Source organism: Jaculus jaculus, chromosome 1, assembly GCF_020740685.1.
Source record: "Jaculus jaculus isolate mJacJac1 chromosome 1, mJacJac1.mat.Y.cur, whole genome shotgun sequence".
Taxonomy (NCBI): Eukaryota; Metazoa; Chordata; class Mammalia; order Rodentia; family Dipodidae; genus Jaculus; species Jaculus jaculus.
The window spans coordinates 107,703,636-107,718,485 of record NC_059102.1 but is presented as its reverse complement, the minus strand read 5'-3'; the positions used below and the strand labels follow the sequence as shown (position 1 = coordinate 107,718,485).

At 49.0% G+C, this 14,850-nt stretch overlaps 1 protein-coding gene across 2 annotated transcripts; it reads right to left on the bottom strand.

Moving 5' to 3' along the window:
* Positions 1-473: 473 nt before the first annotated feature.
* On the bottom strand, positions 474-5,826 carry Aldh1b1 (aldehyde dehydrogenase 1 family member B1). Of its 2 annotated transcripts, none has more exons than XM_004658306.2 (2): positions 5,690-5,826; positions 474-3,020 (listed from the first exon to the last, which is right to left on the bottom strand). In XM_004658306.2, exon 2 carries the CDS (start codon positions 3,008-3,010, stop codon positions 1,457-1,459), a length of 1,554 nt encoding a protein of 517 aa, XP_004658363.2. In that variant the 5' UTR covers positions 3,011-3,020; positions 5,690-5,826; the 3' UTR covers positions 474-1,456. The 2 variants fall into 2 exon arrangements, with proteins under 2 accessions (XP_004658363.2, XP_044998290.1); XM_045142355.1 differs by lacking the exon at positions 5,690-5,826 and adding an exon at positions 5,354-5,593.
* Positions 5,827-14,850: the final 9,024 nt, after the last annotated feature.

Genomic DNA, 14,850 nt, shown 5'->3' with positions numbered 1-14,850 from the left:
CCTAATCCAAGTCCAGATATGAGACAGAATCATCTGGACATTTGGATGTAGAAGAGATGAACAGGGTGATCTGTAAGCACCATGATCTAGAACAGACAAGGAGAGGCAGGCTCAGCATTTGGCCTTTGACCTTAGCCTGGCAGCCCTGGATTTCCCTCAACTCCCTTCACTTGAGGAATGAAACCTGCAGCATGTCAGAATGGCCCTGATGCTTGGCTTGGCTTGTGGAGTAGGGTGGTTTAGCAGAGGTGGGGGAAGGAATGCTAATGGAAGCTCTAAGTGATATAGAGTTGCTCTGGGCAGGAGCTGCGTTTCTCCACAGGTCTTAAATTTGCACTGTGTCATCAGCCAAGAGGAAATGAAAGCAAGAACAGAAACACTGGGTGGGAGGCTCAACGACTGCCTGGTTGCTCTCTGGCCCCAAGACTGTGATATACTCAGCAGCAGGAAAATATTCAGACAAAATGAATCTGTAAATAGAATGCAGAGTTTATTTTCATTTTAAACTGAAATTAATTCGTGTATCATAATTAAAGTATACAGTTCTAGTAGTCAACTAGTACATTTTCTTTTTAAAAAAAAAAAGATTTGTAAATTATTTATTTGAGACAGAGGGGGAGAGAGATAGAAAGAGAGAACGGGTGTGCCAGGGCCTCTGGCCCCTGCAAATGAACTCCAGATGTATGTAGTACCATGTGCATCTGGCTTATGTGGGACCTGGAGAATCGAACCTGGGTCCTTAGGCTTCACAGGCATGTGCCTTAACTGCTAAGCCAGCTCTCCAGCCAATTAGCACGTTTCCCAAGTTGTGCACCTTTCACTGCAGTCTAAATCCAGAACAGTTTAAAAACCTCCCTCAAAGCCTCCACTATTTATTAGCAGCCATTCCCCATCCGTCCTCCCCCAGGTCCTGGCAATCACTGATCTGTTTTCTACCGCTATAGATTTGCTTGGTCTGGAAAGTTCAAATCTGTGAAATGTCATCAATCCACAGCCTTGTGTGGCTGGCTCCTTTCCCTTAGCATGCTGTTTACAAGGCTCACTCATGTTGCAGCATGGATCAGTACATCATTCCTTTTTTTTTTTTGAGACAGGGTCAGCTCAGGCTGACCTGGATTTCACGATGTAGTCTCAGGGTGGCCTTGAACTCACAGCCACCCTCCTATGTCTGCCTCCCGAGTGCTGAGTCAGTGGCTTTTAATACATCTCTCAGAGACTCCTGAGGTTGCATGGAGAGAACTCAAAGGTCATTAGCAAGGCAAGAAAGGAATGGGGAGAGCTCCCTGGGCCCGGCCACCGTCCCTGCTTTAATTAGAACAGCTCTGATTTCATTGCTTTATTTGTTGAGGTTCCATCTGAGAGTTCGTTTGTAATTCTGGCTAAAATTAACTTGGCATCCACTGGGTGGGGTGGCTGTGGTATCGAAGCACTGGGTGGGACTTCCGGGGCTCACTCCTCAGGAGTTTTTCTCAGGCACCTTGATGGTGACTGTTTTCACCTCCGTGTAGGCTCTAAGCCCGTCTTCCCCTAGCTCCCTCCCATTGCCAGACTCCTTAAAGCCTCCAAATGGTGTGTGGCAGGTGACGATGTTGTAGGTGTTCACCCACACTGTGCCAGCCTGCAGGGCTTGGGTGAGATACATGGCTCTGTCCAGGTCTTGGGTGAACACAGCAGCTGCCAGGCCGTACCTGGTGTTGTTGGCCCTCTCGATCACTTCCTCGATCTTCTTGAACTTGAACAGGGGCTGCACAGGTCCAAAGATCTCCTCCTTTGCGATCCTCATGTCATCCTGCACACCCCCAAAGACCGTGGGCTTGATGAAGAAGCCGCGCTCCCCAAAGCGCTCTCCGCCGCACAGAAGTCTTGCGCCCTCCTTCTGGCCAAGCTTAATGTAGCCCAGGATCCGATCAAACTGCTCCTTGTCCACCTGGGGCCCCTGTTGGGTGTCCAGCTCAAAAGGGTCCCCCACTTTCCTCTGCTTGGCTTTCTCCACAGTTCTCTCAAGAAACTCATCATAGATGGATTCTTCCACGAAGGTCCGGGAGCCCGCGCAGCAGCACTGGCCCATGTTGAAGAAGAGAGCCTCGTGACACTGCTCTACGGCGTGAGCCAGGTCGGCGTCGGCCAGCACGATGCTGGGGCTCTTCCCGCCCAGCTCCAGGGTGACTCTCTTGAGGTTGGAGTCGCCAGCGGCTTTCTGGATCAGGTGACCCACTTCTGTGGAGCCCGTGAAAGCCACTTTATCCACATCCATGTGCTGGGCGATGGCCGCTCCTGCCGTGGGGCCGTAGCCTGTAATGATGTTCACTACGCCCGGGGGAAAGCCGGCCTCCTGGATGAGGGAGGCCAAGTACAGGGCAGAAAGTGGGGTCTGCTCTGCCACCTTCATGACCACGGTGTTGCCTGTGGCGAGCGCTGGGGCGAGCTTCCAGCCCTGCATGACCAAAGGGAAGTTCCAGGGGATTATCTGGCCACAGACACCCACAGGCTCATGTCGGGTGAAGCAGAAATGTTCACCGTCCATGGGGATGGTCTTCCCATGCCACTTGTCAGCCCAGCCAGCAAAGTAGCGATACACTTTGATGACCTCATCCAGGTCCAAGGCGTAAGACTCCTGGAAAGGCTTCCCATTGTCCAAGGTCTCCAGTGAGGCCAGGTAGACTCGATCCCTCTCCACGAGGTCGGCCAGGCGGTTCAACAGCCGGCCCCGCTCGGAGGCATCCATCCGGCGCCACGGGGACCCCAGGCGGAAGGCCTCTCTGGCTGCTTTCACGGCCAGGTCCACATCAGCCCTGTCCCCTTCAGCCACATGCCCAATGACCTCACCTGTGGTGGGGTTCACTGTGGGGAAGGTCTTCTTGCTGACTGCATCTCGCCATTCATTATTGATAAACAGCTGGCTGTAGCGGATGTCTGGGTTCAGGACTGGGCTCGGGAGGGCGGCCGCCGAAGAGTACTGGGCAGCCCTGCCCTGGAGACAGAGCAGCCGGGGCACCAGGAAGCGAAGCATGTTGATCACCCTGGAGAGTGACAGATGGAATGATCGTGAACAAGTGAGAGGAGGTAGAGGGCCAGCCAGAGGCCCACCAACCCAGACATTCTGACTTAACACAAAGGGTTACTACCTCTGTAATATGGACCGTCAAAGGAACAAGGAGTCAAAGAACTCTGGTTTGCTCATGATGCGCCCCCTCTCTGGATCACATCCTTACCTCTTCTGGGTCTGTCAAATATCACTGCCTTTGTAAGGCCCTCCTTGCCCCCCCCCCCTTAATAAAGCAACGTTTATCCCTGTACTCTTCCTGAGGCAGGAGAATAGAGCAGAAAGTGAGGTCAATAAGGTCTTACAAAATTAACATATGTTGAAAAAAACAACAGTTGGCAAAGAGGAAGACTGGAAGACCACCCCCCCACTTCAAAGCCTGAAGGTGACAAGTGTCATTATAATACTGAAATGCACATTCCTAGGTGGAGATTTAAAATGCAAATGAGACAAGTGACGTTTGAAGTTGTATACAGAACTACAGACTGAGCATGTGAGGAGAGTGCCCGTGCCATGTGACATAAAAGCCCTGAGCCTTTCTGTACTCTCTCTGTCATGTGAGCTGCTCAACAACTTTTTCTCTGCCCAGCCCACTTCTCCCTTGGAAGCATGCTATCTCGGCAACCTCTCTGCTTCTGCTAAACTGTTGCCTGCTCAATTTCTTATTCGGAGGCACAATAACCTAGAACCCTTCTGGAGGTGCCTCTGAACCCCAGTATCATTCAGTATGATTGTCTTTCATGTCATACACCAACCACTGTATGTGCATGTGACATGTCTGTGCTGTGTCCCTCTGCACTGAACATAAACCCCAGGGCAGGAAGTTTGGGTGACTGCTGTCCCATTCTTTGCTAGTGTTGTAAAACATTCTGAATTCATTCTGTGACTCCGATCAAGTAGAATTTCTCCAGAAAGTACCCTTTCCCCTTCTGAGAATGGCAATGCCTTGGAGCCTTGGCACCAGGAGAGAGGTCTCTAAGACAGAAAGCTCCTAAGGTTCCATCACTGTTAAGTCGGCATTTGCATCTTTCCTGGCTTTTACTTCATCTTTTCAATCGAATTTTAACAGTGCCCCGCAGACAAGGCTGATAGTAAGTAGGAACTTCTCACCCTAATTCTGGCCATAACTGCAAGTAAAGCCTTCTCAAGACAGGTGTGGTGGCACATGCCTGTAACCCCAGCACCTGGAAGGCCGAGGCAGGAGGACTGCCGTAGTTCGAGGCGAACCTGGACTACAGAGTGAAACCCTGTCTCAACAAAACAAAACCCTTCTCCCTTTACCAACTTGAGTCTCCCTTGGTCCATAAGCCTAGAATTAGGCCTGTGTTAGAATAGCTACTCAACAGACTGAGTGATATGCTAAGGATGATTATGCTACGGGAACACAGGACTCTCCACAAAGTGACTGAGGAACTGGCTGAGGGACTCTGTTTCCTCATATGCAAAACAGCCCAACGGGGTGATGTTGAATAGGATCTAGCATGTAAAAAGAAAGGTCCACCCCACCATGAGCTTCAGCAATCCAGGACCTCAGAAACCAGCTGGGCACTCAAGCAGGAGGGAGGGGGAAGCTCAGCTTCCCAGGGTGTCAGACAGGCTGAGAAGCGTCTGTTTATTCTCAACTATAACTCTCAAAACCATGGAAACTCTATTAAGGCGATTGCTATAAAATTTAAATAGTGTGTAAATTTAGTAAATGAACATTAAATCGCGTTTAAGCTTCCTAGATTAACCGAAGGAGTTCATCTCCTACCAGGATCGGAATCCCTTCCTTTCCAGCCACAGAGCCCAGACCTCACTCAGCAACAAAACAGAATAGCACCTGCTCATCCCCTAACTCCTAGCATTCCTTCCCTCTGTCCCTGGGCAGGGAGAGGAACAAAGAATTCTTTCAGAAGAGCACGGTTCCATCCAGGTCCCCAGCCGCGGGGAAATCCACGGTGGCTAGGAAAGCCTTCCCCGCGACGCTGAGCCAGCAGACCTGTCAGGGACATCCAGGTTCCGTTTTGCTCAGGCCTCTGCCACCTTGCAAGGAAGAAGTCTGTGTCCAAGGGTAGGAGGAGGAAGAAAGTGAGATTCAGGGAGAGGTGGTCGCGGCTGAAGACGGCAATCTGCCTTTAGGCCACACAAAGCTGTTCCTGCCCAGGATTGACCTGGGGTCGGAGTGCCTTACTCCACTTTGCGGAGATCAGAAAGGTTCAGGGATTCACTAAGGACAACTGCCAGAAAGCGCAGGAGCCCCATCCTGGATTCCTCCCAGAGAGGGGCTATTTATTATTTATTTTACAGTTATCCTGTATTCGTGCCCACCTGGGAAAAGACCGGATCTTCTCGGACCAGGGACTCGGTCAGTGCCCACCTGTGCTGAGATGGCACGCGCCCCTTTGGCAGGAGTGGGCCTGGTGGGCGGGGATGCTGGGGTCGAACTAAGATGGGAAGGCTGGAGAGGTCCGCGGCCTCGGAGGGGAACTCGAGTACCAGCGACAGCCATCCTCAGGCACGGATGGGTGGGGGGAGGGGTGTGGAAGGTCCTAGAAAGCACGCCCAGCAGAAAGGCCCGCCCGCCCGGAGGACGCCGGCGGGGGGGGGAAGGTCGCCCGGGCGGCGGGGAGACCCTGCGCGAGGAGGGAACGCGAGCGACACTACCTGTGGCGGGCTCGGGGTCGGGCTGCGGCTTAGGCTCAAGTCCACGCACCCCTAAGCGTACTCCCGGGTCCTGCCCGGACCGTCCTCGGGGCAGCCGGCTTGAGCGGCCAATGAGGCTCCACCGCCAGCGACGCTCCGCCCACTCCCGACGCTCCGCCCACTCCCGCCGCTGCCGCGGCCAGGCCCGCGCCCCGCCAGAAGCCCGCCTCCTCCGCCACCCGGAGCCCAGTCTTCGCCAGCGCGTGGGCTCGCTGCTGCATGCCTCCCAGCATCCCTTCCTCTGGCCTCCACCGACTGGGTGGTTACTTGGTGCAAGCCTGAGATCCTAGGGAAGCTCTTTTGGTAGTTGAAAAAGACCCAAAGGGCTGAGGAGATGGCTCAGAGGTTAAAGGAGCTTGCTTGCAAAGCCAAGAGGTCTGAGTTCAATTCCCCAAGTACCTATGTGAAACTAGATGTGACAAGAGACCCTGGCATGCCCAGTCTCTCTCCTTCCTTCTATATCTCCTTCCCTCTCATTTTCTCTCTTTCTCCCCCGCCCCCATCTCTCCCAAATAATATTTTAAAAAAGAAGACCAGAAAGGGTCAGAGGTTGCCCGAGTACTCAGCACGGGCTCCCTCCCCAAGGCTAGACTGACATCCCAGAACTCTGCCTTAAACATCAATCATTAACAGGCCTTATTGATACAGCGCCTGATCTTGAACAGTTTAGAGCCTTATATATGCATTACTGAGAACCCCAGCTCTGAGAATCATAAGCAGATTGGGCAGAGACCAGGCAAAAATAAAAAAAAATAAATAAGCACATGACTTACATTTTTTTATTTTCCACGAGACCTGTTTCTGCATTTGAACTGAGAATGGACAACTGAGCCAAGACACTGAGGGATTTTGCAAGAATTGCGCACTTAAAAATAAAAGTTAAGCCCAAGTATAAAATATATTGTTCATAATAATAACAGAAATGTGCATTAGTTCTTTCAAGCGGACACACTGAACTGGAAAGCTGGGGACACCTGCAGGGCTGAGGGCAAGGGCAGACAGGAAATGGCCTTTGTGGGGGAAAGGTTGCAGGCTAGGTCCTGTGAGAAACAGTTGAGGTGTTAGGGAGCTAGTTAGATATTAGCAGGTTTGGAGGTCAGTGGAGATGGACTCTTCCCTTATAATCAGTAGCTGATAAAGCTAAGAACCAAAACTGGAGGACACTAATTACTGTGAAAAAGGTTAAGGGGGAATCTAGATCATATCTCTGGCCCAAGGTGGAGAAATGACTTTATGAGCTACCTGGAAGGTCATTAGAATCTGTCTAAACCTTATAAGATCATATATTGTTGAAGGCTTTCTGGTAAAGAACAGAGACACACCATTGCTCCCTCCCTTAAAGAATTATTACAAATGGCCTGTCAGGCTGCAGAGATGGCCTAGTGGTTAAAGCACTTGCCTGCAAAGCCTAAGGATCCACGTTCGATTCCCCAGTACCCATGTAAATCAGATGCACAGGGTGGTGCATGCATCTGGAGTTTGTTTGCAATGGCTAGAGGCCCTGGCGTGCCCATATATATTCATTCTCTCTCTCTCTCTCTCTCATGCACCATGTTCTCTCTTTCTAATAACTGAATAAATAAAAATTTAGAAAGCATTATATTATAAAAAACAACAAATCACCCAGACAGGAAAACAGACCCTGTAGAACACTGTTTGTTATGGAGATTTTAGAAATCATATCAAATCTGCGTAAAGCATAGGTGGGCACAGTGGTTCCTGGCCGATGCTCACCCTCACCCCTTCAGAGTGCGTCCCTCCGCTCTGCAGCCAGCCCGCGGTGCTCGACCCTCACTGCGCACTGAGCGTCTTGTTTGCGTTGTTTCCGTGGAGAGCGCTAAGACCGGGGAACCTAGGGAGGACAGAGTGACACTCCTGTGACAGAAAGACCAGCATGTTCATCTTTTTAGAACTCAAGAAAGGAAGTGTGCCCTCCAGATGTCTGAAGGACAAGGCCAGATAGGATCTGCAGCATTCCAGAAGGCAATGCCAGCCTGTGAGGGGTTAGTTACAGGGCAGCAGACAAAATATTTTCTGGCAAAGCAGAGCTGGGGCCTGGCTGGAGCTCAGTGGTAGAACGTTTGCACAGTGTGGATGAAGTGAGGACACGGCCCAGTGCTGCAAGAGAATTCTAGCCGACATAGGGGACAGCAGAAACTTTAGATCTAAGCACTGTTTTTTTTAGAGAAAGACTTACGAAAAGGACAGACTACATACAAGTGTGTGTGTGTGTGTGTGTGTGTGTGCGCGCACGCGCGCACACATGTGCATGTGCTGGGCTTAGGTGTCTTTACAATTGCTATTGAGTAAGCCTATGGTTCTCTAGGTTGCACTGTTCAAAAAGTTTAATTTATGACAAGGTTTAAATACTAAGCAAAAGTTTAAAATGAAGCCGGGCGTCATGGCGCACGCCTTTAATCCCAGCACTCGGGAGGCAGAGGTAGGAGGATCGCTGTGAGTTCAAGGCCACCCTGTGACTACAGAGTTAATTCCAGGTCAGCCTGGACCAGAGTGAGACCCTGCCTTGAAAAACCAAAAAAAAAAAAAAAAAAAGTTTAAAATGAAGTGAAAATATATTAGCTGGTTTACTTAATTATCTTAAAAACGTTTTTGTTTGTAAATGAAGTGTAAGGTGTTTTTTTTATATTTTAAAATATTTATTTATTTATTTATTGCAAAGAGAGAGAGAGAGAGAATGGGTGTATTAGGACCTCTAGCTACTGAAAAAGAAGTCCTTATGCATCTGGCTTACTTGGGTACTGGGGAATTGAACCTGGGTCCTTAGGCTTCGCAGGCAAGTGCCTTTGCCACTAAGCCATCTCGCCACCCTGTAAGGTGGTTTTTAAAAATAATTATTCATTTGAGAGGGAGATAATGGGCACACCAGGGCCTCTTGCCACTGCAAATGAACTGTAGATGTATACACCGCTTTGTGCATCTGGCTTTACGTGGGTACTGCGGAATCATACCTGGGCCATCAGGCTTTGTAAGCAAGTGCCTTTAACCACTGAGCAATCTTCCAGCCCTGTCAGATGGTTTTATGATGTGCTCAGATTGCTTAGATGTACAGATGAAAGAGAAAGGTTACATGTTAGACCCAAAGTCACAAACATTCCAGTCCTAAGTAAGCAGGACTCACTTGATGACTAGGAAAATGTGCATTACCACTGCAGGCTATCGTAGTTTTGTGAGTTGTGTTGAAGTTTCTTGACTCTCAGCCAGCAGGAGAGGCAAACTAGATCTCAGAGTGAGTGCCTCTTTCCTTTCATGTCATGTCCTCTTAGTTTGCTTTGTCTTTTTCTGTCTCTTCTGCCTTGCCCAGCACTGAGGGCGGGCAGCAGAGCTGGCTAAGGGTGGGAAGGACTGCCTTCAAAGGCAGCACCACCCTCCTCATTGGAGGAGGGATAGACGGCATGGACATCCATTTGGCAAATAGTAAATAACCATTAACTAAACACATGGACCCTCACTCTGGTGCATCGGAATTGCACAAGGAGTTGGAAAAAAGTGAAGCCTCCAGAGGCTTGCCTTCAGATGTTCCAAATCGCTAGGTGTGGGTTAGTGCCCAGGTGTTTGTTTCCTTAATTCACCCCCGAGCATGAGATGTTCTGATGTGCAGCCATTTTGGGCAGCACGAGCCTAGGTGTTCTTTGAGGATTCTATACCTGCATCATGGCGCCTAAGCAGATGGCTTCCTCTGTGAATGCCTTGTTTCTCAGTTCCATCCAGCATGTCCACTCCAGCCAGCGTCAGAAGTCCTCAAAGTGGTCCTGTGCTAAGGCATCTGTCATAGTTTGAATGGCTGTCCCTCAATAGATGCAGTTTTACTTAAGCTTCTTGGATTCCTAGGTGCCTGGCTAGAAGAGGTATCACTGTGGGCAGTTCCTAGGGTCCAGGCCTAAGGTGGGTTTGGTGGCAGATCTGGAATTCCACTGCAGAATGCTTGAGCACTGCCTGGGGCTCCCGGGGGCGGGGGGTGCTTGCTTATGGTGCTGGTGGTGGTATCTCGGACTCTGTGTGGACCTGAGAAAAGGAGCCAGCTTCTTTCACCGTCATGGAACTTCTCCAGGATCTGTAAGCTTCAATAAATCCCTTTCGCCCATAAACTGTGCCTGGTTTGGAAGTTCATCCCAGCAAGGTGAAGCCGACTATGACAGCATCTGTAAAAGAGGCAGTTTCAAAAGGACCACTCTCCCATGGTGTTTGACATCCCCAGCTTAGAGAGAAGGGTGAGTCACAGTGGCAGAAGGGACAGTCCACAATGAGGGTTGCAGATGGCTATTTTTGTCAATGCTTTTCTTTCCCTGGGACTTGAATCTCTGGCCTCACACATGCTAAGCAAGTACTCTATCCTTGAGCAATATCCCCAGCCCTATCTATGTTCAGCTTAATTAGGGAGGGGAGAGGTCTGGGCCTGTGTAACAGACATTGGGTTTGGAGCCAACTGGGTGTTTAGATAAAAGGATTGATGGGGAAAGGGTGTGCTAACATAAGCCACAGTCATGTCATTGTGCCAGAGAATGTCATCCAGTGTTTACACGGGGCTGGTGGGGGGAGAGGAACCATTTCTACTCTTTCCATTTTAGGGCCTTATATGTCTAGGAAGTTAGTGAAGATTCCAGCTCTAAGAATCATGAGCAGAGCAGATAGATTCCAAACAAAAAAAGGCCCACGGAATACATTGTTTATTCTCCACTGAGCGCCATCAGTCTCTGTATTTGAACTGAGGATCAACCATTGGGCCAAGGCACTGAGGAGTCTGTAGGGACTTGACGTCTTAAAGATGCAGGCAGGGGAGATGGCTCAAAGTGCAAAGTGGGCACAAACAGGAGGACCTGAGTTCAGATCACCACTGCCCATGTAAAAAATGCCAGGCAGGATGGCACATGCCTTTTATTCTCAGTGTAGGAGTGATAAAAATAGCGAAAGCCTGGGGCTCACTGGGTAGGTAGTTTACTTGAATGGAAGAGCTGTAGGTTCAAAAAGAGACCCTGGTTAAAGAATAAGGTGGAGAAAGACTAGAAAATATCCCTCATGTCAACCTCTGACCTCACACACACAAATATATATACATATATACATTCATATTCTCTACCTCTGAGTGAAGTTTAACTCTGAAGTCTGAATGTTGTCAAACCATACCTATTGTGAGTATCTGCTGCAAACTCAGTTCTCATTCTGCCTGTCTTCCTTCTGTGACCTCTGCGCTTACTTTTTATAATTGAGAAATCGAAGATGCAAAAAGGGAAAGGGTCTTGCCTTCACCCAGAGATTAGTGTACAGTTCAGCACAGAAACAGCTCTTGCACAACACATAAGTGACACGGAAATGGAAGCAGTGCATGTGACAGGTGCATGTGCATCAAGCAGATGTAGGTTTGGGGGCGCCCCTGAGATGTATCCAGTCCTCGGCTGTGAGCAGCAGACACCGACCATGATCAGAGAGCCTGGTGTGCAGCCAGAGGGAGCGGGGAGGCCTGTAGCAAACTGGAGCGTGAACTCCCTGTCTAAAAGGGCAGCTGTGCTGGGTGTGGTTAGTGCACATCTCTAATCCCAGCAGTAGAATTTTGGGGCAGCTCCCCCATAATTCCAGAATTCCCAGCTTTCCGGAAAACAACTTCCTGTCTTTGGTTTCCCAGGTGATTCCCTATATTAAATTTCTCCTACTCAAAATACCTAGTGTGGCCTCTGTTTTCACATAGACATATCAGCTACACCAGTAAGACTATAAGGGCCTACCTGACATAAGCAGGAAGAGAAGAAGGAGGAAGAGGAGGAGAAAGGATAGGAGGAAAAAGAGAAGGAGGAGGAAGGCAGCTGCTGTGTTGGTAGGAGGCCATCCTAGCAGAGCAGAAAGCCCGGCTGTGACCACTCTGTCCTGGCTGTGGCCTCCCTGTCCTGTTAAAGTCAAGAAGAGCCGAAGGCAGTGACACACATGGTCTTAGCAGTTCCATCTCGGAGGAGAGAGAGTTTGGGAGGGATTTGGGGGGTCAGGGGATGAGATTATAAAAGGAAGAAGATGGGTGGTAAATAAAAATATGCCAGCCCCACCCTGGGATCTGAGGGGATCAGCGCTTCAGAGCTGACTGTCTCTTCTCCCTCGTGCATGAGGACAAGGGTCACAACATCCATCAACATCGCCTCAGCTGTCCTAGAGAGAAATACCACCGTCCTGGGCCTCAGCAGGTAGCTGGCATGCGTGCTTATCTGGATTCCAGCAGAGTTGTGGGGTTTTGCTGTTACTTAAAAAATATATATTTTTATTTATTCGACAGACAAAGAGGGATCTGAGAGAGAGAGAAAGAGAGAGAGAGAGAGAGAGAGAGAGAGAGAGAGAATGGGCACGCCTAGGCCTCCAACTACTGCAAAGGAACTCCAGACACGTGCGCCCCCTTGTGCATCTGGCTAACGTGGGCCCTTGGGAATCTAACCTGGGTCCTTTGGCTTTGCAGGCACACATGTTAACCTCTAAGCCATCCCCCCAGCCCTGCTGTTACTTTTTAAACCTTTTATGTTTTGCATACTTAAACATTAAGATATTTCACCTTTAAAATGTGTATTAGTAGTTGCTCTTAAAATTTCAAAAGCTCTGGTTCCCTTGGTTTACACTCCCACCAGATGCCCCTTTCTGTTTGTTTGTTTATAGTTTTTTTGTTTTTTTTTTTTTTGAGACGGGGTCTCATGTAGCGCAGCCTGGCTTAGAACTGGATATGTAGCTAAGGATGACCTTCCACTGCAGACCCTCCTGCCCACATCTCTCAAGGGCTGGGGCTGCAGCTGTGCACCGGCACACTCAGGGTGGCTGCCCCTTCAGATCGGGCGTTCACTCCAGCTTGCCACAGGCTTCCCCACGCCCCTTTGCTTTGCACCAGCTTCACTGTGACAGGCAAGATCACAGTCACTCCAATGCATTGAATCCTGATCTCCGGTACCCGCAAGCAGGTTAGCCTGCACAGCAAAGGGGCTTTGCGGCTGGTCATCTTGAGGGGGAAAGAGCATTCTGCATGGCATGCCTAGGTCCATGCACAGGTCCTTACCAGAGGCTTGAGTATCACCATAAGCCAACGAGTGTGAGTAGCTGCAAAAGGAAAGGAAGTGATTCTCCTCTAAGGTCTGTGGAAGGCACACTGCTCTGCCAACACCCATAGTTTTCAACTTCTTTTCTTTTCTTTCTCAAGGTAGAGTTTTACTCTAGTCCAGACTGACCTGGAATTCACTTTTTATTCTCAGGGCAGCCTCAGACTCACGGTGGTCCTTCTACCTCTGCCTCCTGAGTGCTGGGATTGAAGGCGTGCGCCACCATGCCCAGCCCACATTGTTCAACTTCTGACCTGCAGAACTATCAAATAATCAGGGTATGCTATTTTAATCCACTGATTTCGTAGCAATATTCTCACTACTGATAGGAAAGTAAGATACTGATTCACTCACGGGCCTTGGAGATGTTTCAGTTCATGACCCCGACCACTAGCAAGCCAGGTCATAGAATTGTTATGTGAACACGCCACAGTTCTGATAGACAGCCTTGGTTTTGTGTGCCAGCATCTCTCATTTCTCTTTTTGCTAAGTATTTTTGTCTACTTAAATACTTTTTGTTAAGGATTTTTATTTACACAGTTTTTAAAAACTGTTTTATTGATTTATTTATTACTCAGCGAGAGAGAGCATGGGCAAGCCAGGACCTCCAGCTACTGTAAACAAACTCCAGACACATGCACCACCTTGTGCATCTGGCTTATGTGGTTACTGGGGAATTGAACCGAGGTCCTTTGGCTTTGCGGGCAAGTGCCTTAACTGCTAAGCCAGCTCTCCAGCCCCTATTTACTTATTTTTTTAATATTTTATTTATTTATTTATTTGAGAGAGAGAAAGAGGAAGATAGAGAATGGGCACGTCAGGGTCTCCAGCCACTGCAAATAAACTCCAGATGCATGTGCCACCTTGTACATCTGGCTTACATGGCTCCTGGGGAATCAAACCTGGGTCCTTAGGCTGTGCAGGCAAATGCCTTAACCACTAAGCAATCTCTCCAGCCCTATTTTTACTTATGTACATCAGGATCTCTTGCTACTGAAAATTAATACTAAATACATGTTCCACTTTTTGCATCCAGCTTTACGTGAGTGCTGAGGACTTGGCCTTGGGCCAGTAAGCTTTGTAAACAAGCACATTTAGGTGCTAAGCCACCTCTCTAGCCTGTCCCTCACCTTCTGAAAATAATATTCCCTTGTTTTACTTTAATCCAAGTCATATTTTTTTAGTGAGAACTTCCCATCATAGTAGTTTACACATTCTGGGAAACTTGTCATAGCTTATTAATAAGAGCATTTTTAACTCTTTTTTTTAAAATGATTTTACAAAAATGAATGTGGGTACATACAAGAGGGAAGAAGCAGGTTTAAAAAATTATTTTTATTTTTATTTATTTATTTGAGAGCAAGAGAGAGAGAGAGAGAGAGGCAGAGAAAAAGTGCGCACGCACGAGAGAGACAGAGAGAGAGAATGGGTGCGCCAGGGCCTCCAGCCACTGCAAATGAACTCCAGATGCATGCATCCTCTTGTGCATCTGGCTAATGTGGGTCCTGGGGAATCGAGCCTCCAACTGGGGTTCTTAGCTTCACAGGCAAGCGCTTAACTGCTAAGCCATCTCTCCAGCCCTAATAAGAGCTTTTTATCCTGCTTTTCTAACAGATTCCCTGGCAATGCCACACTGCTGGTGTCTAGATCACACTTGGAGCAGCAGCAAGGCAGAGAATGAGAGCATAAGGACAATCAGCCCGAAGAGGCTGGGTAAGCCTATGCACAGGCCCTGAGGTGGTAGGCTCCAAACATGAGAAGAACCGAACGAAGAAAAGTGTGGCAGAATCCAGAAGAAGGAAGAGGCCAAGGATGATGGAGGATACTGGATCTAGACCACATGGGGCTCATGGTGAGGCAAGACCTTTACCTTGTGGGCCGTGTGCCCCAGGCAAATCCAATGAGGTCCTTCCCTGGAGGAGCTCAAAGGTCAGTGGGAAGGCTGAACCAAACCAAACTAACGCAACAATCCCAACAATCCATGTGATGCCTTGTGTTAGTTACTTCCTCGTTGCTGGGTCAAAATACCTGACAGGCCAACTTAAG

Excerpts from the sequence above, each read along its gene's own strand:
- Aldh1b1 (XM_004658306.2), bottom strand. The coding sequence starts at position 3,010 with ATGCTTCGCTTCCTGGTGCCCCGGCTGCTCTGTCTCCAGGGCAGGGCT.